This window comes from Panthera tigris, chromosome B3 (genome assembly GCF_018350195.1).
Source record: "Panthera tigris isolate Pti1 chromosome B3, P.tigris_Pti1_mat1.1, whole genome shotgun sequence".
Classification (NCBI taxonomy): domain Eukaryota; kingdom Metazoa; phylum Chordata; class Mammalia; order Carnivora; family Felidae; genus Panthera; species Panthera tigris.
This window is the reverse complement of record NC_056665.1, coordinates 45,967,103-45,991,223: the sequence shown is the minus strand read 5'-3', so window position 1 is coordinate 45,991,223 and position 24,121 is coordinate 45,967,103. Positions and strand designations below refer to the sequence as shown.

General features: G+C 35.3%; 1 protein-coding gene and 1 pseudogene across 2 annotated transcripts in view; both read right to left on the bottom strand.

Annotated features, from left to right (window-relative positions):
- ADAM10 (ADAM metallopeptidase domain 10) overlaps window positions 1-24,121 on the bottom strand; it is a 136,877-nt gene that overhangs the window by 39,266 nt on the left and 73,490 nt on the right. For both annotated transcript variants that reach the window (XM_007084461.3, XM_042988760.1), the window contains exons 5-7: window positions 18,308-18,408; window positions 5,995-6,144; window positions 2,660-2,752 (exon numbers count right to left, since the gene is read on the bottom strand). In XM_007084461.3, coding sequence (XP_007084523.1) covers window positions 2,660-2,752; window positions 5,995-6,144; window positions 18,308-18,408 — 344 coding nt within the window. The remainder of the gene's footprint in view (window positions 1-2,659; window positions 2,753-5,994; window positions 6,145-18,307; window positions 18,409-24,121) is intronic.
- On the bottom strand, window positions 971-1,083 carry LOC122240012 (annotated as a pseudogene).

Here is a 24,121-nt window from a genome sequence, read left to right as displayed (position 1 = left end):
GTTTTCTTGGTTCTCCTTGCCTAAAATCACAGGAGTCGAGCCCAATAAACTGCAAGTTCAATTGTTTTTCCCTGACTGTGGGCAAGATTTTATTTTTACTGACAATTCTCTTCTCTTACTGTATCAAGCTGAGTTCCTCCAGAATATTTCTTAAGATGCTTAGCTACTATACTCCTAGTGCAGGTTCCTCCTTCACAATCTGAAGAATAATCAGTTCTGATACCAAACTTCTACAAACAAAAGCTTTCATTTATTAGCCCCTGCCTCCTTTCAGAGATCCCTGCCTAACCTTTGAAGTCCTAGAACAATGTGGCTTTCCTCAAGTAAGTGAGAGCATTACAGACAGAACTGTTGATACAGAATAAAAAGGGGTATCCATGAAAGTAAACATTTTTTAGAAGGCAAACTTCATCCTATTGAAAATGTTGGTAGTAAAGGGAGGATATAACAGTTGATAAAATGAGAATGTTAGGTCTTTTTAGGATCCACACCCTTCAGTAAAACCGAGAGGCTTAGAAGCAGGATTGCAAAAACACTACTCAGGGCAACTGCCTAAGGACAGATTTCAGAACATCTGATTTATCTACTAACAATTAACTAAAAACAATCAGTAATGGTCATCTAACATAAATAATTCCAAAAGCTATCACACTACATTGTAAATAACACATGCTGAGAGACATGCTATAAATGGCTTTTTTCCCAGTCAAATGAAATTCCTTGATATTTCTGTAATATTGGCTACAAATAAAAACTGCATCTAAATTTTAGCTACCTATATCAGAAATGAGATAATTCTTATTTAAGTATTGATACGAACTTCAAATTAATTAATGGGTCACAAGGAATCTTCAGCAGATGAAATCTGAACTAAAATTTCAATCTCAGCTAAAAACCTGAAAACAACTAACTGCCACACTATCCATTCATACACATGCATTTCTTCATAATGCAAAGCATTTTACTCAAAAAAAAGTGCTTCACTAAATTTGTTCTGGTATTCTTTACTTTTCACTACTTTGCATTTTAAATTGATAAGAACAGAGACTACACTTGATCTTAGCCAAAAGGCCAAGAAGTGATTCACTACTTTGCATTTTATTGCTTTGCCTACTAAACAGTATTTTTCTTGGTCATTTAAGGGTTTAAATTGCTCTCAATATACATGAAAGAAATTGATTATGAACAATTCTTACATTATTTATCTACAAACCACATTTCACCTTAAACTCCAATTTAACATTTAATCGTACTACTAAGGATCAATTTTGCCTATGCTATTAAATATATTACATCCATGAACACAAATTATAGTTTAGTCAACCATATTTGAAGAAAGTTAGAAGCACAAAAATAAAGAAACCCTGTGGTAAATACTTTCGTAAAATAATTTTTTTAATTCAGGTTCTTATCTAGTTTATGAATTCATATTCTTAAAAGCTATACACATGGAAAGATTCACATTTGGAAAACTTCTGAAACAACCAACCCAATTTTGTTAGTAATTTAAAATCTACTTATTTAAATTTATAACATTAAAACTAATCATCAGTGACCCTGTGGCTCTGGGTGAGCTTTTCTCAAAATGTGTTCTACATTTATTTGGACTCTCAGTTGACATTAATGCAGCAAAGGTTCCATGGTCAAATTATTTCTGAAAATTATGAGTTTCAGGGCAGCTGGGTGGCTCAGTCAGTTAAGCGTCCAACTCTTGATTTCAGCTCAGGTCATGATCTCACAGTTCATGGCATCAAACCCGCATCAAGCTCCACACTAACAGCAGAGAGCGTGCTTGGGATTCTCTCTCTCCCTTGCTCTCTGCCCCTCCCTTGCTCTCTCTCTTTCTCTCTCTCAAAATAAACATTTTAAGAAAAAATTATGAGTTTCTCTCATGAAGGAATTCTCAAAATCTGAGATAAGTTAGCGTGCACTGTGAATTTACAAGACGAGGGTACAGTACTGTTTTTCCGACTTCCAATTTTATTTAACCGTTCCATCTATCTTTTCCTTCCCTGGAACACCAAATGAGACACACTCGGAAAAATGCCACACAAAGCAAATCTTAAGAAGCTGGAAAATGACATCAGGGGGATAAAAGGTCAAGTACTATACCTGTAGTTATTGAGAAGTTATGGCTTTCTAAATGTTAATCAGACAGAATATAGTATGACTGTTACCTCTTTTGCAGTACAGATTACAGCCCTATAGATTTCGTTCTGAATCATAAACCCAGTGTGTGTGTGTGTGTGTGTGTGTGTGTAAAAGCCAAGAGTAAATATAGTAGGATCAGTAATGTAAAATAAACTATTACTACATAAAGATGAAGTAAAAACCAAGTATTTTTCTTTTTGTAAACATGGTCCTTATGGTCTTTCTTAATGTTCTGAACTACTGAAATTCCTTACTCTTGGGCTGTCTGGGTGGCTCAGTCAGTTGAACATCTGCAGCTCAGGTCATGATCTCACAGTCCGTGGGTTCGAGGCCTGCATCGGGCTCTGTGCTGACAGCTTAGAGCCTTGAGCCTGCTTCAGATTCTGTGTCTCCCTCTCTCTCTCTCTCTGCCCCACCCCTACTTGTGCACGCACGTGCTCTCTCTCTCTCTCTCTCTCAAAAATAAATAAACATTGAAAAAAAATAAAAAAATAAAGGAATTCCTTACTCTTATTCGTTTCACCATGAAACTGATGTTGCGGATTCCAGAGAAGTCTGTGGTCTGGTAAATTGTATCAATTGCTTTAACATGACTGGATATCTATAGATTTAAAAAAAGAACAATATTTTAGAGGCAGTATTAAAATGTAAAAAAAGACTGTGAATTTCCATCTCCCAAATCAAGAATTATTCATATTCGACCACACTCAAATTTTAAAATGTCTACATCATATACTGGATGAAAAGATGAAATAAGATTAGTCAACTAGGGCTGAGAGGGGAGATTCTGTGCCTTTTCCAGACTCGTCCCCAGCCAAAAACAAACATGCACTCTTGCTTGAATCATATAAAACTTTGTTCCCTCAATCAACCCTGCAATGTCAGACCTCCATGCCTTTTCACATGCTATTTTCTTATGCCTACAGTATCTTTATTTATCCTTCAGGCTTAGTTTGAATATCTTCTGTAAGAACTTCCCTGATAATAATCAGGACACTCAGTCATTCTCTGACTTTAGTCTTTCTATTGCTGCACTAGTACACATTCTCTAAGTTCTGTTGACCACTTTCTATACACTGGCACTGTTTTAGGTGCTAGGAATCTAATGGTGAACAAATAGAAAAGGTCCATACAAATTTACAAAGATTTATTCTAGAGGAGGAGGGATGAGAGGAAGTAATGCAAACATAAATAAGATACATTCAGATTTGCTAAATTCTAGGGGCATCTGGGTGGCTCCGCTGATTAAACGTCCAACTTTAGCTCAGATCATGATCTCACCGGTCATGGGTTCGAGCCCCAAGTCAGGCTCTGTGCTGACAGCTCAGAGCCTGGAGCCTGTTTCGAATTCTGTGTGTCCCTCTCTCTCTCTGCCCCTCCCTGACTCATGCTCCGTCTCTCTCAAAAATAAATTTAAAAAAAACATTAAAAAAAAAAAAAGATTTACTAAATTCTAGGAGGAAATTAAACATGGTGATAGAACACAAAAGACTTCTCTGTTTATGTACCTGACTCCCAACTAAACTCTCTGGCTTCTAAACCACTTTCCCAACTTTATATATAAAAAGCATTCTTGCTACAATTTATGTAAAAGCATGTATATACACTCTTAAAACTATTTTCAAACAAATTATACAAACATGACACAGTCAGGTGGAAGAATGAACAGTAATAATTTCACAAGTAGCTCAGGTTGACATACTGTTAAAGAAAGTCCTAACAATGCTGACAGGGTCTATTATAAATTCATGCTATCTAACCTCAGCTTGGCCTAGTAATCCCTTATCAGATTCTGTTTCTTCTCCATTCCTGACAGTAGTTCAAACATTCCTCCACAGATGATTATACTTCATACTTTACTGAGAGCTCGTCTTGATTCCCCTCCCTCCTAACCTTCAAATTTTTCTAACTTTATCCATTTCTATCTTTCTCACAGTGTAATTCTTCCTTAAAGGGAAACTTTTCTTTATTCCTGATCCCAATCCTTACTGGCTGGACCTGCAAGAACATTGGCTCCTATCGATTTTTCTTTCTCTTGTACCTTACATTGCTTTTCTACTAGATCATTTTCCTCTTCCTACCAACTTGCTCCTGAGTATTCCCTGTCTTCCTTTCACCCCCAAATACTTCATAGTATTTCTAAATCACCATATCTTTTCCTATTTTTCACATTTCTTAAAAACCTTGCTGCTTCACTGGGGCGCCTGGGTGGCTCAGGTGGTTAAGTGTCCGACTCTTGATTTCAGCTCAGGTCATGAGCTCACAGTTTTGTGGGCTCAGGCCCCACATTGGGCTCTGCTCACTGACCGTACAGAGCCTGCTTCAGATCCTCTGTCTCTCTCTCTCTGCCCGTCCCCAACTTGTACTCACACGCTCTCTCTCTCAAAATAAATAAACTTTTAAAAAATTAAAAAAAAAAAAATTCTTGCTGCCTCAGCCAACCCATCCATTATGCTTGCAATGTTTTCACCTTCACGACTCTACCAAGAGCCGATTAAAACTCATCAATAACCTTCTAGTAACTAAAAATCAACTACCTTTTATAGTCTTTTTTGTCTTCAGTATTATTGAGGCATAATTGCAAATAAAATTGTAAGATGTTTAAAGTATACATCTTGATGATTTGATACATGTATACATTGTGAAAGGACTCCCCCTATCTAGTAAATTAACATATTGTAGTCATTCTTCATTCTCTTTGATATCTCTATAATATGACATTTTGTTTTGAAACTTGTTTCTTCCTTGGCTGATCCCAGTTCATCTCCAACATGTTTAACTATTATGTTTTCCCCCATAGCTTCTCTTCCTCATCCTACTCACTATATGCAGATATTATCCCTCAGTTTCCTCCCTTTTAATTTCATTCTCTCCCCTTATTTGAACTATATCTTTTGTACCCATAAATTCTATGCAGAAAGCTTAAGGTTAGGCTAACCTCTCCCAAACTCCAGGTCTACTTCAATATCCTAAGGAATGACCACTTGGCTTTTAAACACATCTAAAATTAAGCTAGTCAACACCACCAAAATGAGTCCATCATTTACACTATTGGCACCTGAATCCTCTTAGTCTCAAATCAAATTTGGAGTCAAAATGCATCCTCAAACTCTCACTGGGACTCTTCAACACGAAGGGTATCTTGCATGGTTATCTCCAAAAACTTTTTACTTTATAGTAAGTGTTGAAAAGACACAAATGCAAACAATGCAACTTTGAAAGCACCAAGTACAAAAAAAAAAGCACTAAGTACAATGGGAATACAGAATAGAAATTAAATACTTCTTGTTGGAAGGATTCCTCTATTCTTCCATTCTTTAGGACCACAATTCAAAATTCAACCCTCTTACTCTTAAATATAGAGAACAAACTGAGGGTTGCTGGCAAGAGAGTGGGGAAGAGAGGAATAAATGGGCAAGGGGCATTAAGGAAGACACTTGTTGGAATAAGCACTGGGTGTTATATGTAGGGGATGAATCACTGGATTCTATTCCTGAAATCATTACTGCACTATATGCTAACTAACTTGGATGTAAATTTACAAAAAATAAATAAAAATTAAAAAAAAAAAAAGTAAAGAAAATTCAATCCTCTTTTCAAAGCTAAGCTCCAGTGCTATCATCTTCATGAAATCATTTTCTTACACTTCAGCTTTTCATGACTCTAAAACATCCTAACTGGTCTTTCAGTCATCTGTGTACTTATCCTACATATTCTATAATTATTAAAAATACGTACTTTTTTTTCAAAAAAGAGATATGCCATAACTTTAATTTTAGAGGAAAATATAGGTATAATGAAACAGTGTGAGAACTCCTAAAATAGTAGCAAAATTATAAATACCTGGGCAATCACAGCTTCTCGTGTTCCATAATATTTAAAGAACAGATGATCAGTCTGAATATAAAGCTGACAAGTATTTCTTTCAGCTGAAGTTGTACGTTTTTTCCTCAAGTGTTCTGGACCATTAACAGCATGTTCTCCTTGAGGTGTCTATATGTCAAAAAGAGAGTCATTTCTGATAATTAGTATGCTTCACTATTATACTTCATACAACTAAGAATACACATTATGTACAATTTCATATTCTGCTTTATTATGTAACACCATAGGTATTCCCCCACACCATAAAAATTCTTATAAATCTCACTTTCAGTCTCATAACTATATATATAGACTATATAGATTTATAATTTATTCAAGCAATTCTTCCACTTTTAAACATTTTCAAAACATATTTTTTAATATATAATCCTTTAAATATAAAGCAAGTCTTATAGTAGCTTATACTACTTTGATATTTTCTTCTCTCTCCCTCTAACACCCAATCTATTACCTAGCCCCATCAAATTGATCTCCTAAATACCTAGGGAATCTGCCCATTATCTCTGGTGCCTTCACATTAGCCCTGGCTACCATCATTTATTACCTAGGGTACTGCAATATCTCTATCCATATCCACTACCGGCCTTCCCTCTATTCTCCAAACCACACTCTTTCCAAAATGCCAACTTGCAAAATTACCCACCTGCATAATATATTTCAATGGCTTCCTAATGCTCTAAGGATAAAGCTCTAAATGCTTTACATGTGCCACCAAATCAACATTGCAGTCTCTGCTTACATGCCCGGTTTCTTCTCATTCTATATTATTTCAAAGAGAGACTCTACCACATAACCCAACCTTAGCTCTCTGTGCTACAGCTAAACAGACTTCTTTCCAATCCTCCAACATCGTCTGTCTCCTGCCAGTCTTTGCACATGCACATACAGCTGCCTTCTCCTAACCAAGCTTTTTCCTTCAGACCCATCGATTACACCACCTCACAGAATGCACCCATGTCCCTTCCATAGTGCAACCTTATGGTATATTGTGTGGTGATTGGTTTAATTTCTGTTTCCAGCCTACCACCATTACTTCAACCACTAGAACAGGAGCTCCAGAAAGAACAATCCCTGTTTGCTTCTCACTATATTGCTATCACCTAACACAGACTTGGCAGGCAAACAGCAGATACTCAGTAAGTAAGAATTAACACTGCTATTGAATCCAAGCACTTAAACATTTGCTGACATCTGAGGACTCCATTTTAACTGAGTTTTGATGACATAGTTATGGAGAATTCAAATTAAATTAGATTTGGGGCACCTGGGTGGCTCAGTCGGTTAAGCATCCAACTTCAACTCAGGTCATGATCTCACCACTCATGGGTTCAAGCCCCACGTCAGGCTTTGTTCTGACAGCTCAGAGCCTGGAGCCTGCTTCGGATTCTGTGTCTCCCTCTCTCTCTGCCCCTCCCCTGCTTGCACATGTGCGCGCGTGCTCTCTCTCTCTCAAAAATAAAGAAAAACATTAAATAAATTCTATTAAACAAATTAAATTAGATTTTAAGCCACAATTCCAAATTTACTCTCACATTTCATACTTTGCTTCTCCCTTGACAACTCCATGTTTCTCTGTTCTCTCAGTTACCACCTTCATTTTGCCTTTATCTATTTTCACTGAGTACAGCATTCGAGGGTGGCAGTTACTCAGCTTCACCACGCCCTACTGTCTTCTGGTTTCAATGGTCTCTAATGAAAAATGAGCTGTCATTTTTACTGTTGCTTCTATAAAGGTGACTGGACTTTTTTTACTGGTTGCCTTTAAGAGTATATATCTTTCAGTTTTTAGACTTTTCTAATAACATCCTAGGGTGTTATTTTCACTGTAAAGTATTTATCCTGCTCTAACTACAGGGCTTACCAAAATTGTTGATATCCTCTGTCATATTTGGAAAAGTCTCTGCCCTATCTGTCCTTATTTCACTGTCATTTTTTCCCCTCCTGAGAAATCAATTATACATATGCTAGACCTTCTTGATGAGTCTCCTATCTCTTTTCTGTATTTTCTATCCTTTTGCTTCTGACTGGTTCATTCTGTTTTCTTATGATATACCACCCAGATCTAAATCCATCAAATTCTTAATTTCTGTTGTTATGTTTTTTAATTCTAGAATTTCCATCAGACTCTTTTGTTCATTTTCAGTTTTCTGCTGCAATTTTAAATTCCATCTTTATGTACTTGAACATATTAAAGTCTGTATCTGTGTCTGATCATTTCATTACCTCGAAACCTTTAGGCTGTTTACATGTCTGATACCCCAGTACAATGTAAACTCTTTGAGGGTGTACACTTTATGCCATTTACTCTTGCATCACTGATGTTTGGTATACAACTTTTCTCCTCTTGTTCTTCCATCATGTTGTCTCATTTGTTCATATGCTTATTATTTTCAGCTGAATGCCAGACAGCGTACATGAAAAACCACAGATAGAATTTTAGGCTTGAGGCGATGATATTTTTCTCAAGAGAAAATTTATTTTTGCTTCTGGCCTTCACCGTTAGGCTTGATGCACTAGTAATCCTGGATCACCTTACTTTAATCACAGATTAAGCAGCTGTGATGTAAAGCTGTAATCCCTTTGAAAGGAAGAGGTAGAACATTTTTTTGACCCACCCTTACTTCCAGGGAGTAGACCTTCAAAATCCAAACCTAAAGCACTACAGAGAAGGCCTCATGTACTATTTTTACCCTAAGGCTCAAGAATCTGGAGAGTTCTACTCAGCTTCTCAGTCTCTCAGCTACTTTATCAGAACTGGAAGACAGAGCTGGAGAAAAGGTAGATCCAAATGCCATGCTCACTCAGTCATCCTCATATTTTCCTAAGATCTAGCCCCATAATTCTTCACAGCCTTGTCCTCTCCCCAATGCCTCCAAGCCAATACACAAACACACACATGCAGACACACATATAAACATGTACATATGTACTTTTAAAATATTTATTTAAAAAAAATTTTATCTTGAGACCAGATTGGTTTTTATTAGCAGTTCTGAACAGGAAAAGGATTACTGTGTATCTTGAAAACAATTTTGTGGTAATTTTATGTATCCTGAATATTGTCTCAAAGCTTGTAATTGTCTTCATTTTGAGGTGTCTTTTACCCTTAATTTTCATATGGTGAAATATATCAAATTTTTTATAGTCAAAAGATTTTACATCATATTCTAAGAGTTTCTCTATCCCAAATTCCAAAATATTTTTAAATATCGTTTCAAACAATTTGCCCATTTTTTAATTGGAATTTGATGCATTATTTTAAGTGAGTTATAATACTTCTTTGTATATTCTGGAGAAGCCTTCTGCCAGATAGATGTACTGTTGACATTTTTTCACAGTCTGTGGCTTTTTATATTTTCTTAACTGTGTGTCTTTTGAGAAGATTTTAATTTTGACAAAGTCAAATTGATAAATTTTGGAGACTGGGTATTTTTTTTTTTTTTTAATATTTATTTTGAGACACAGAGAGAGAACACATGAGCAGGGGGAGAGGTAAAGAGAGAGGAAGAGCCCAAGCAGGTTCGATGCATCAAAGTCAAGAGTCAGACACTCAACCAACTGAGCCACCAAGGTGCCCCTAGAATGGGTATTTTTGTGTCCTAAAAAATTGTTGCCTATAGCAAAGTCACAAAAACTTCTATGTTTTTTTTCTAGAAGTTTATGTTCTAGCCTTAAGTATATAGACTCATTATCTATTTTCAGTTAAATTTTGTATGAGGTGTTAAGTGTATAGATTGAGGTTCGATTTTTTTTTTTCCATACGGATATCCAATTAATTATACCAGTACCATTTGTCAGACTGCTCTTTTCGCCTTTAAATTACCGTGGGACTTGTGAGGAAATCAACTGACCTTATGGACTCTCTATTCTGTTCCATGGATTTATACGTCTAACCTTAGGTCAAGAGGACACTATCTCGATTACTATAGCTTTATAGTAAGTCTTAATATCAGGCAGTGTAAATCCTCTAGTATGTGCTTTTTTGAAAGTTCTTTTGGCTATTCTAGATCCTTTACATTTCAGCCTAACTTTCAGAATCAGTTTATCAATTACTAGATAAATCCCCACTAAGATTTTGATAGGTGTTGCACTGACTCTACAGAAGAGCCTGGGGAGAATTGATATATTGAGTCTTCCAAACAATAAACACAACATATTCCTCTATTTATTAAGATATTTTATTCTTCTTGGCAATGTCTTACAGTTTTCATATATATGCCTTGTGCGTATTTTATTAAATTTATTCTAAGTATTTTATATTCTTAATCATACTTTTAGAGGTTTTTTCAAAATTTATTTTGAGAGAGACAGAAAGACAGTGAGAGAGCCTGGGGGAGGGGCAGAGAGAGAGAGAGAAAGAGGGAATCCACAGCAGGCTCCACACTGTCAACTTAGAGCCCAATGGGGGACCTGAACTCATGAACCACAAGATTATGACCTGAGCCAAAATCAAGAGTCAGATGTGTAACCAACTGAACCACCCAGGCACCCCTAGACGGTTTTTTTGAATTTCATTTTCTAAATGTTCATTGGTAGTATACAGAATACAACTGATTTTTGCATACTGACTTTTTATCTATCCTGTATCCTTGGAAAATTCACTTACTAATTTTGTAACTTTTCCTAGATTCATTAGGACTTTCTAAGCATGCTCTCAATTCACCTACAAATAAATGCAGTTTATTTTCTTTATAATCTACATGCCTTTCATTTCTTTTTCTTGCCTAATTGTGCTATGACTGTGATGTGTTATCTTCTTTTAAATATTGCTGAGTTTGACTTGTTAATATTTTAAGAAATTTTGCATACATATTTATAAGGGATGTTGGTTTGTAGTTTAGTTTTCTTACAATGTCTTTGTATAGTGTGGGTATCAGGATAATGCTGGCCTGACAGAATGTGCTAAGTTTTCCTTTCTCCTTTATTTTCTTAAGGGCTTTGGGTAAGATTGATATTATTTTTTAAATGTTTAGACTTCAAGAGTGAAACTACGGGGCGCCTGGGTGGCTCAGTCGGTTAAACGTCCACCTTTGGCCCAGGTCATGATCTCATGGCTCGTTAGTTCGAGCCCCGCATCGGGCTCTGTGCTCACAGCTGAGCCTGGAGCCTGATTTGGATTCTGTGCCTCCCTCTCTCTCTGCCTATTTCTCTCTCTCTCTCCTTCAAAAATAAACATTAAATAAATTTTTTTAAAAAAGAGTGAAACTATATCTGGGCTTGAACATTCCTTAACGGAAAATTATTAAGTATCAATCTAATCTCATGGTATACACACCTACTATTCTATTTTTGCTTGTTTTTCTTATTTTGTATGTGTAAAGGAATTTGTGTATTAAGTTGGCTGTTGAATTTATTGGCTCAATGTACTGAAAACTTAAACTACTAATGTGTATGGTAATATCCCCTCTTTCATTCCTGACACTATTAATTTGTGTTTTCTCTTTATTTCTTGATCAGACTAGCTAAAAGTTTATCAATTATATTAACCTTTTCTATTGATTTTTCTCGTTTTTATATCATTGATATATCTCTTACCTATTGTTTTATTCTTCATACTTTGAGTTCAATTTGTACTTCCTAATCTAGCTTTTTTTTTTTTTTTAAGAGAGAGTGTACAAGTGGGGGAGAGGGGCCAAGGGAGGGAAAGAGTGAAAGCGGGGGGGGGGGGGGGAGAGAAAGAGGGAGGGAGAGAGGGAGAGACGGAGAGACAGGGAGAGAGAGGGGGAGAGAGGGAGAGAATATGAATCTTAAACAGGCTCCATGCTCAGAAGCCCAACAAGAGGCTCGATCCCATGACCATGAGATCATGCATGACTTGAGCCAAATCAAGAGTCGGACACTCAACCAACTAAGCCACCCAAGCTACCCCTCTTCTCTAGCTTTTTAAGGTGGATGCTTGTATGAGTGATTTCTAGATCTTTCTTCTTTTCCAATATGATCATTTACAACTTTACATTCTTTGTTGTTAGCAGATGTTTAATGTGCATTCTTTACTTCTTTGTATAGACCTAAATTTCCATCTGGTACCTTTTTCTACCCAAAGAACATCCTTTAACATTTCTTGCATTTAAATTTTCTTTCAGTGGTTATACAACTTAAGCTGAATCTAACAAATTTTATTGTCTTGTATTTTTGTTATCATTCACTTCAAAATGTTTTCCAATTGCATTATTTTCCAATTGTCTTATTTACATATGACTTAATTTCTAAAAATTTTAGGATTTTCCAAATTTTTTATTACTGATTTCTAATTTAATTTCCTTGAGACTTAAGAACTTATTCTATGTAACTTCAATCCTTCTAAAGTTATTGGGACTTATTTTGCAGCCTGGCATATGTTAGCAAATGTTCATGTACACTTGTAAAGAGTATGTATCTGCTACTGTTGAGTGGAAAGTTCTTTAAGTGTCAATTAGGTTGGGTTGGTTCAGAGTGGTGTTCAAGTGCCCTATATCCTAAATGATTTTCTGTCTACTTGCTCTATCAACTTATCAGTCAACTTACTTGTTTACTCAGAAATGAGTGTACCTCTGACTATACTTTGTAGATTTTTCCATTTTTCCTTTCAGTTTTGTCAGTTTTTCCTTAATATATTTCATAGCTCTATTAATAACTGCACTATTAACTAACTTTTAGGGATTATTTCTCTTGAAGTAAAATGTCCCCCCCCCTTGTCTACAGTAATATTCTGTAAACTAATATACATTCTTTGATATTAATATGGTTACTCTAACATTCTTATGATGAGTGCTTGTGTGATACATGTTTTGTTATCCTTTTACACTGTGTCTTTTACATTAAAAAAAATTTTTTTAACACATATTCATCTTTGAGAGACAGAGGCAGAGTGCGAGCAGGAGAGGGATAGACAGAGAGGGAAACACAGAACACAAAGCAGGCTCCAGGCTCTGAGCTGTCAGCACAGACCCCAATGTGGGGCTTGAACCCACAAACCGTGAGATCATGACCTGAGCCGAAGTTAGACACTTAACTAACCGAGCCACCAGGCACACCTCTGTGTCTTTACATTTAAACTGCGTTTCTTTTAGACAGATTTGGTCTTACTTCTTTAATCACTCTTACATTCAGCTTTTTAAATCAATATGTGTAGTCCATTGACATTTAATGTAATCATTAATATGGTTAGATTTAAAATTACCATCTTGGTATTTATTTTCTATTTGTCCCATATGTTCTTTGTTCTTTTTTTTTTCCTACCTTCTTTTGGATTAACTGAATATTTTAAATTACAGTTAACCCCTGAACAACCCAGGGATTAGGGATGCTGACCACTCACACAGTTGAAAATCCACATATAACTTTTGACTCCCCCCAAACTTAAATACCATAGCCTGTTGTTGACTGGAAGCCTTACCGATTACTAGTAAGTTAAAATGTATTTTGCGTATTATATGTATTATGCACTATATTCTTATAATAAAGCTAAATAAAATCAGAAGAAAGAGAAAATACATTTACAATGCTGTAGTTTATGTACTGTACAGTATTTACAGGAAAAAAATCCACATATAAGTGGACTTGTACAGTTCAAACCCATGTTGTTCAAGGGTTAACTGTACATATGATTTCCTTTATTGCCCTGTTAAATGTATCTCCACTATTTTTTTCAGTGCTAATTCCAGGACAGGGGACATTTCTGCAAACATCTTCCTCAAAGGACTGATAGTAAATACTTAAGACTTTTGGGCCACATTGTCTCTGTTACAACTACCCAACTCTATCAGTATAGTGCAAAGGCAGCCACAAACATGCATCTATGAATGACTGTGGTTGCGTTCCAGAACTTTACTTACAAAGCAGGCAGCTGGCCCAAGGGCTGTAGTTTGCTGAGTTTGCTGAGTCTACCTGACAAAATTATGCTGCTTCCTGTATAGTGTTAAGAAGATTACAACAATATACTTCCACTCTTCCCCTTCTTATCCTTTGTGCTATTATCATAAATTTTGATTCTTCGTATATTATAAACTCATTTTACATTGTTACTATTTTAAATAATCATCTTCTTAAAGAAAGTACTTAAATGATAAAAAATGTCCTTTATATTTTACCTATGTATTTACTATTTTAGGCTCTTCACCTCTTTGTATAAATCTGCATTTCCATCTGGTATTCTTTTTCTACCTGAAAAACATCCCTTGACATTTGTTGCAATGTAAATCTCCTAGAAGCAAATTCTCTCAGCTTTTGCCTAAAAAAGATCTTTAGGGGCACCTGAGTGGCTCAGTCGGTTAAGCATCTGAGTTTGGTTCAGGTCATGATCTCACGGTCCATGGGTTTGAGCCCCATGTTGAGCTCTGTGCTGAGAGCTCAGAACCTGGAGCCTACTTTGGATTCTGTGTCTCCCTCTCTCTCTGCCTCTCCCCACCTCATGCTCTGTCTCTGTCTCTCAAAAATAATAAACATTAAAATAAATTTTAAGATATTTAATTCGCACTCATTTTTAAATATTATTCTCAGAGAATAAAGGATCTTAGTTGGAAAGGTTTCTTTCAACATTTTAAAGATGTCATTCCATATATGTCTTCAGTTTGCAATGTGTGATAAGCAGTCAGCAGTTTTTCTTACAATATTTGCTTCCCTGTATGTAAACGTATATTCTTTTCTATGGCTTTTTATTTTTAAGGACTTTATTTTTAAGTAATCTCTACATTCAACGTGGGGCTCAAGCTCACAATCCCAAGATTCAATGCTCCACCAATGGAGCTAGCCAAGTGCCCCTCTATGGCTGCTTTTCTGATGTTCTCATTTCCAGTAATTTGGTTTTTTAATATGTCCTGGTATGCTTTTATGTTTATCCTGCTCAAGTTTCACTGAGCTTCTTAGGTTATGGGTTAAAATTTTTCTTCATATCTTAAAATTCTGGAAACATTACTCTTTCAAATATTTTTTCTACTTTCCTTCCTCCTTGGAATCCAATTGTTTTCTTTATTTTCGTTCTTTCCGGTTAGATTTGGGTTGTTTCTATTCTTCTACTGTCCCTTATTCAAGTTTACTCATGTTATCTTCTGCAATAACTAATTTGCTCTTAAGTCTCTCCATTAAATTCTCCAATTCAGAAAATGTACTTTTCATAGTTTGTAAGTTACATCTGGGTCTTTATTATAATTTCTATTCTCTCCTGTTTGTTTTCATGTTTTTCTGTAACTCTTTGAACATATTAATGATAGTTGTTTTAAAGTCCTTGTGTACTAATGCCTATAATTTTTGGTTCTGTTTCTGATCACATTTTTATCTTTTTATCATCCAGTAACGTTTTTTGAATGTTACACATTCAAATGTAACATTACTAGATATGTACATTGCTGAGTATCTGCATTCTGTGTCTTCCTTTAATAAATATTATTGAGTTTTATTTTGACAGGGAGCTAATTTACTTGAAATCACTTTGATCTTTCTCAAGCTTCATTTTTCAGCTTTATAAAGGAAGGCTTGGAGTAGTCTTTACTCTAGGGTAAGGTCAACCTACTCCTAGCATGTCAGGATCTCGACCAAGTGTAATTCCTTACAGTTGTTCAATTTAGTTTCTCCAGTAGTTTGTCTTTGTCTAGTAGTTGTCTAATAGAATCTCACCCTATGCATCCAACAGATGAGTATTCAGCTAAAACTCAAGGCAACCTCTGTCCAGATATCTGGAGCTTTTTCTCAGTGTAATCCTCTCCTCTCAGGTACTCTGCCCTAAGTCCAGATACCTCATCCTCCCTAAACTTTGACTTGTCTCTTCAACTCAGCAAGACTGCTATGTACTTCTTACTCTTCTTGAGATCCCCTTCCTCTGTGCCATACCTAAAATTTTGCCACCAGCCAAAAAAAAAAAAAAAAAAACAAACAAAAAACAAACAAAAAAAAACCCATCAGGGAAATCACAGAGAGATTTAGAGAGACAATTCTTTCATATATTCTGCAAGTAGTCTAGTTGGAAATCAGTTACTCCATCACAGCTGGAAGTTAAAATCTCTATTTACTTTTTCCACTAAGAGTTTCAAAGTTTTCATTTAGACATTTAGTACTTTAATATATCTGGAGTTTTATACATGATGTGAGATGGAGACCTGACTTCATTTTTTTTCAAATGTACATTTTTTTTCTGGCTCCAATTATTCAATGGTCTCTACTTTTCCACATTGATTTGAGATTCCACCTCTACTACTTAACAACAAAGTTTCACACGTGTATGGGTCTATTCCTCAGTATTCAATTTTATTCCTCTGGTCAATTTGTTCATCCTATGCTAATATCACACTCTCAAGTATTATAATCAGTCATAAAATCTTCCAGAGTAAATCCCTCTTTACAGTTTACAATCTTTAGGTGGTCCCTACTTCTTCTTAGCCTTTACTTTTCTGTATAACATTCTCAACCCATCGTGTGGTGTGAATAACCCTGTTGTAATTTATATTGGAATTGCAGTGAACCTACAAATCAGTATGAGGAAAATTGGTATTTTTATAATATGAGGTATTATTTTCCACAAATATGGTACATCTCTCCTTTTATTTAAAATCAATCTTCTTTAACATTTCTTCCAAAGTTCTACAATTTTCCTTATTTAACCCTTATAATCCTTTGTTACACTGCTTCTTTCAATACATGGTATTCTTGATACTATTATTAGTGATGTCCTCTCTTTCATTACATTTCTGGTAGTCTACTGCTGATATAAAGAAATGCAACCTACTTTCATATATGAATATTGTATCGAGCCACTGCTAAACTCTTATATTTAGCAATCTGTAGTCTTGTCCTCTCTATTCATATCACCAATACCTTAGTACAGGCCACTATTGTCAACTGAAACAACTTCTAATTAGTCTCCTAGTCTCTAGGTTTGCACTCCACCCTGGAGTTAAAAATTCTTTTTTTTTTTTTTAACTTATTTATTTTAAGTAATGTCTATATCCAACAAGGGGCTCAAACTCAAGACCCTGAGATCAAGAGTCACAGGCTCTTTCACTGTTCTGAGTCAGCTGGGCGCCCCTGGAGTTAAAAATTTTTACTGGTCTTGTTATCTCTCCTTTGTATACACTACTCCTCCTGTCTTCCTATCTCTTTGCAGCCAACCTAACTTCTCCTTATTCTTTTAGTTTCTGATTGCTGTCCTCAAATACTTCCTAGACTAAATTAACCATTCCTTTTATGCTTAATCCTCCATCTCTTATCACTCTCAATTGTTTCTGTCTCCAATTAAACTACAGTTGATCCCTGAACAAACCCTTCAGAGGTCTGAACTGTGTGAGTCCATTTATATGTGGATTTTTTTTCCATACATAAACTACAGTACTGTCAATGTATTTTCTCTTCCTTCTAATTTTCTTAATAACATTTTTTAATCTAGCTTACTTTACTGTAATAATACACTATATGATCATATAACATACAAAATCCATTAATCAACTATTTGTGTTATCAGTAAGGTATCCAGTCAATAGTAGGCTATTAGTTTTGGGGGAGTCAAAAGTTACACGTGGATTTTCAACTGCATGAGGGTCGGCACCCCTAACTACCATGTTGTTCAAGGGTCAAGTTGTATTAACTTTTTGAGAACAAGCTTGTATCTTCATTTCCACATACTCCCAGAACCTACCAGTCTTTAACATGTTAGAAGATTGATACATAACTGTTCAACAAGTGCAAAAATAAAATCTCACTTGTATTTGAAAGATCCCCTGAAATAGAATTGTTTGTCCCACTCTGCAGATCAAGAAATGCACAAATCTGCATTTGTGACTCAAGAAACTCAAGCAACATTACTCTATCTTACTACTTATAGGATGACAAAATACATAATAAATGTTTACCATAAATATAATTTTTTCATTTAAATTTGTGTTTTGAATAACTATTTTTAAGGTCAAAAAAAGAGTTAAAAAAAAAAAAACACAATAGTCACTGGGGCGCCTGGGTGGCTCAGTCAGTTAAGCGACCAGCTCAGGTCATGATCTTAAGATTTGTGGGTTCAAGCCCCGCATCAAGTTCTGTACGGACAGCTCAGAGCCTGGAGCCTGCTTTGAATTCTGTGTCTCCCTCTCTCTCTGCCTCTCCCCAACTCTGTCTCTCTCTTTCAAAAATAAATACACATTAAAAGAATTTTAAAGAAGTTTTAACTTATAATCATCATCATCATCATCATCATCATCTCTCCACAGAGGCATAAATCTTTCAGAAATTCCAGAACATATGTTTTTTTAATGCAGGAACACATGCCAAAGACCATTTCCATTTCTTAAATGCAAGCTAGTATTAAAATCCTTACCTGTGTTACTTCCTCTACACCAGTCATCTGGTACTTCCTCATCCTTTCAAATACTGAATGATCTGCACAGCCCCCCTGTGGACCATATTTATGGGGATAGTCTACAACACAAAGAAGCAGTGTCATTACTATCACATGCTTGATATTACTAATTACCTGATAAATGAAAAACAATGTCACAATTCATGAAAGCCACCAATACTTGTTGAGCATTCTCATTTTAAAACCTGGCAGGTTTGTAAGTTTTCCCTCAATAAAATATCACTGGTCTCTAGATTTTTGTCATATAGATGATTTGTGAATTCTAAAAAGAACAATAATATTCCTTATTCTAGGTTTAATTTTCCCAACCTTTCCTGCTTCAGATATATAAAGTATGTTAATACTGAAATTTACTTCATTTTGTAATTTATAACATTCCCTCCACATTAAATTTCATATGCTGCACATGTACACCTCAAGCTGAACTACAGTTAGACTAATATAATATTCTACTGGCTTGAATTCCTTCAATGAATACCAACTGGACTCAAGGAAAAGTGATTTAGGAACATGCTCCATGGCATAGTAAAAGGAGACTGAGTTTAAATTTCTTCCATGTGTAATTCAAGTGAATGCTATTAGCCAGGAACAATTTTATCATCATTTGTTTTCCCTTTATAATTAAGCAGTGATTATTTTTAGTCTTTTAAAAGTTTATTCCATTCTGTCAAATTTCATGTACTTCTCCCTTATTAGGGTTCTCCATATTCATGAACATATTTCATAATTTAATCAAGTTACCATAATTAAGAGAACTGTCAAAATAAAAATACCAAGACATGGGTGAGAGGGGAAGCACTGAAAAGTCCTTAAGTAGTTTAAGACATAATACACAGAACTATAATTAGAAATACTGCAGGCAGTTTCTTAAGAAAATCTAGAACCTTGGGGCTCCTGGGTGGCTCGGTTGGTTAAGCCTATGACTCTTGGTTTTGGCTCAGGTCATGACCTCACAGTTTGTGAGATGGATCCCTGCGACAGGCTCTGCACTGACAGCGTGGAGCCTGCCTGGGATTCTCTCTCTCCCTCTCTACACGGCCCCTTCCCTCCTCACGTTCGTTCTCTCAAAATAAATAAACTTTTTAAAAAAGAAAAAAAAAAAATCTAGAACCTATAGTGGATACTAGTGGCCTATTTCTTTGGAAATAGTAATAATTTTATTTCAAATTTATTTAAATTCTAGTTAACATATAGTGTAATACTGGTTTCAGGAGCAGAATTAAGCAATTCACCACTTACATATAACACCCAGTGCTCATCATAATACAATACAAATTTATTTATTTATTTATTTATTTATTCATAATTTTTTTTTTTTTACATTTATTCATTTCTGAAAGAGAGACAGAGCATGAGTGGGGGAGGGGCAGAGACAGAGGAAGACACAGAATCCAAAGCAGGCTCTAGGCTCCGAGCTATCAGCACAGAGCCCGACGCGGGGCTCGAACTCACCAACTGTGAGATCATGACCTGAGCCAAAGTCGGACGCTCAACCGAGCCACCCAGGTACCCCAATACAATACAAATTTAAACTGGCAGTTAAGAAGTAGTGGTATGGACAACCTACATTTACTGATATTAATAACTCTGACTTAAACTTTAAATTAGTTTTTTATTAGAGGTCAAGACTGCAAAAGCTGTAAAATTCTGATCAATAAATGTGAGATGATACACTTAAAAAGGTACCACTTTATAACCTCACATGTATAAAGTGACTTAGGTAAGGATCATCGATGGATACTAAAACCACTAGGTGAAAGATATGAGGTAACAGGATATTCATGGGTCACTGAAAGTATCACCCCATAAATTACTTACTAATTATAAAGGAAAAAGATAACTTCACACTAAAGATGTGGTAATGATCACTTCATTTACCAGGTAATGAAGCGAAGCACTACCAGTAGTAGAGAGATATGTGCCTCTTGACGCAATGCAATAAGGAATGCCCAGCTATCCCTCTACAGTATTCTTGACAAAATATGCTCATTGAACCTAATCATGAATAAACAATCAAACACACACCAAAATGCAGAATATCCTAAGTCACGGACCTAGACATGTGAAAATCAGCAATGTCACTTAAAGGGGGGAAAAAAAACAGAAAAAGTTGAGAACTAAGAGTGGGGAGCCTGGCAATAGAGACACTAAAAAAGACATAATAAACAAATGTCAAAAAGGCATTTTTAGTACAACTGAAAAAATGTGATTCTTTTTACCAAATTAATACCAATTTAAATTAATACCAAAAAAATATGGTATTACTGAATTAATGTTAAAATTTTTAGGGGTGAAACACTACTAGCTATTTAGGAAAATGTACATATGCTTAGGGATATGCGTTTTAGGGGATGAATTTACATTTGAAATTTTCAAAATAAAATTAGGACTAAAGGACTGCAATATTGTTGGAACAAACTTAAATGATTTCAAAGTGGAAAACATACAACTGAAGTGCTAAATGAGAAAAAAATTAATACATTTATTATTTTACCATTTCAAAGTTTGGCTGTGGGAAAATACAATATCATCCAACATGTATCTAATAAGAATCTACCACAAAGGCTGAAAAGTTTTTCAATATGAATATGCCCAGAGTTTTAATTCTCACCTTTTAGAATATTTGGGGTTATTATCACAATACCATCTTCTGATACTATAATTTTAACCTGAAAATATCCCAATAAGCCTTGCCCAGATTCTTAATGGAATCTAACTTGCCTGAACCACCACATGAAGAAGTTCCTCCATACCAAGAACACTCATTTTAATAAATAAGGAAAAATTATACAGGCATACTCATAGACAAGTGTATACACATACTTAAGCACCTTTTGCAGTTAACAGAATTTAGATCCCTTGAAATTTTGCTCCTTACTTTAATTTTTATTAAAAAGCCAGGTTCAGAGTTTGATATTATTTATAAATCCATAATTCTGTACTATTTTATTTTACTCCCATGCTAGGACAGTCCAGTCTCTAGTAACTAAGAATGTGGACTGATTCTTTGGCTTAGTTTTCCCTGAACTCCTGGCTAAGGAAATGGTTTATCTAAGATAACAATGTGTATAAGGAGGAACCCCTCTGCTGATGACTGTGGCAGCAACTAGGCAGATAAGTAAAAACTGTACTCAGAATTACTGATACACAAAATATTTTGCCATATAAAATGGATGAAACTATACATTTTCAAAAGTTTAGTTTCTGTTCCAATGTGATAAGCAACTAAATTTATGATTCAATTAGTACATTATGTTTTTATTTTTCCATTAATGGGTCAGTGTGTGGTGCCCTAATTTAGATTTGTTTATTAAGTCAGTATTTAAGTTAATAAGAATCTATTTCACCACTTACTTAGGCTAATTAAAATCAATGAAATAAATATATATTTACCATCTGATGAAATTCTTATAGTTGAATTAAACATCTCCCAAAACATACACAAAAAAGAGCTATTTTGACCTCTGAAACTAATACAACTGTGCATGTTAACTGTATTTTCTTTAAAATTAAAAACTTAAAAAAAAGAACTACTTTAAACTGTAGTTCTATCATATTTCTTAAAACCGTCTTAAGAAGTGCCAAATCCAAACTATCTCTCACACAGACATGAGCACAGACACATGAGCATGGAACACTGATGACCCCACTCCCAAATAAAAAACTATTTAACTTAGCCTTTCAAAAAACAAACCCTGTGATTAAATCATTACAATCAATTTTCAAGTGAACTTTCCCTAAATGTCCTTGGTCTCCCCATCCCGCATGCCACGCAACTACTAGAAGGAAAGGAAAGGAAAAGAAAGGGAAAGGGAAATGGAAAGGGAAAGGGTAAAGGAAACGAAAAAGGAAAAAGTAAAAGAAAAGAAAAGGAAAGAAATAAGAAAGGAAAAAAGATGGGAGGGGAGGAGAAGGGACAGGAGGAGAGGACAGGAGGCAAGGGAAGGAAAGGGGAGGAGAGGGAAGAAAGAAAATGAAGGGAAAGGAAAGAAAGAGGAAAGGGAAAAATGAAAGAAAGAAAATGGGGGCAGAGGGACTAATGTGTTTACTAAAATATATAAACTTCCCAAAAACCCTTTGTATCAGTATGTCACTTAACCAATAAAAAAGTTTTTAACTATTCAAAATTTTTACTTGAAAAACAATTTTTTCTGGCATCTGGTTGAGCGTCCAACTTCAGCTCAGGTTATGACCTCAGGTTCTAGGATTCAAGCCCCACATTGGTTTCATTGCTGTTAGCACAGAGCCTGCTTCAGATCCTCTGTCTCCCCACCTCTGCCCCTCCCCAGCTCAAGCTCTTTCTCTCAGAAAATAAATAAACATTAAAAAAAAAAAATAAACAATTTTACTCTTGGCTTAGTTTGGCAGCCATTGACCAACAGGTCCCCATTATCCTGTGTTCAAAGGCAGACTGAATTCTCCACCTCCGTTCCAAGTTAGGTAGGACATATAACCAAGTTCAAGTTGAAGGAATGTGAGCAGTAGGGAAGTGCACTAGCCAGGATCCTCCATGCTCTTTTCACCTGAATGTCTCCTGGGAGATAACCTGGGAACAGCATGAAATAAAGTACCCCAGATTCTTGGGGCGCCTGGGTGGCTCAGTGGGTTAAGCATCCAACTTCCGCTCAGGTCACGGTTTGTGAGTTCGAGCCCTGCATCTGGGTGACAGCTCAGAGCCTGGAGTCTGCTTCGGATTCTGTGTCTCCCTTTCTCTCTGCCTCCTTCCCTTCTCATTTACCCTCTCTTCTCTCTCTCAAAAATAAACATTTTTTTTTAAAAAGTATCCCAGATTCCTGAATTACTTATTGAAGAAAAGCTGCCTAATAAGGAATACTCACATTACATTGTCACTGTTTAATGAATTTTTAGTGCATTTTGTCACTGAATATGGGAGCTATTTGGTACTGCAGTTAGCAATGCCTTAATACATGGTGAAAACGTTTGTCAAGGAGAACAGAACAATTCATTTATACCTGCTTTCCAATGGCATTTAGCAATTTTTTCCAATCACCGACAGTACCAAAATAATCTTAGACTAGGATATCAGAAATTCTTTAGCAGTGTTAGTATTTATTGTCATTTTCTGAATGTTTTCATTTATAACTACTTTTCACTTATCTCCAGTCAGAACTCTTGCCAAAAAATCATCATATAGTTAAGTTGAAGACTGATACAGTACAGTAATAATTCTATCTTTTAACTAAAGATAAATCTCATAAACCCTATACTACCCAGATAAAATATTTTACATGCTTAGGGAAATGTACTATTATCACTGTTCAAAGAATTTTTCAAAATTTACTCAATGCAAGATTTTCAGTTTTAGAAAGCAAAAGAGCTGTGAAGCTTGTTAGCAATGTGGTTATAAGTCCACCACATAATACATATGTCAAAATAACATTTTTGTTATATATAATTTATATATATTATATATAATTTAGTTCAACTAAAATACTTCAAGATATAAATCATTTGATCAGCTTGATACTATTCACACTTGAGAAATAACAAAAATAATCTGATCATGATAGGAATTGGGATTTACCTCCATTCAAAACACACTAACAAATATATTTTTAATCTGTTTCTACACAGGCAAAAAAGAGCTACTACAAAGTATTTCTGGAAAAGAGAATTTAAACTTCCAAACATTTGAACCAGTAAATGTGCATGGCATTTAATGTATTATCTTACTGAATTCAGATACAAAACAAAAATGTCCCTGTTTTAAAGTGTAACATCATTTTCTTTAATACAATAAGGGAAGCCAAA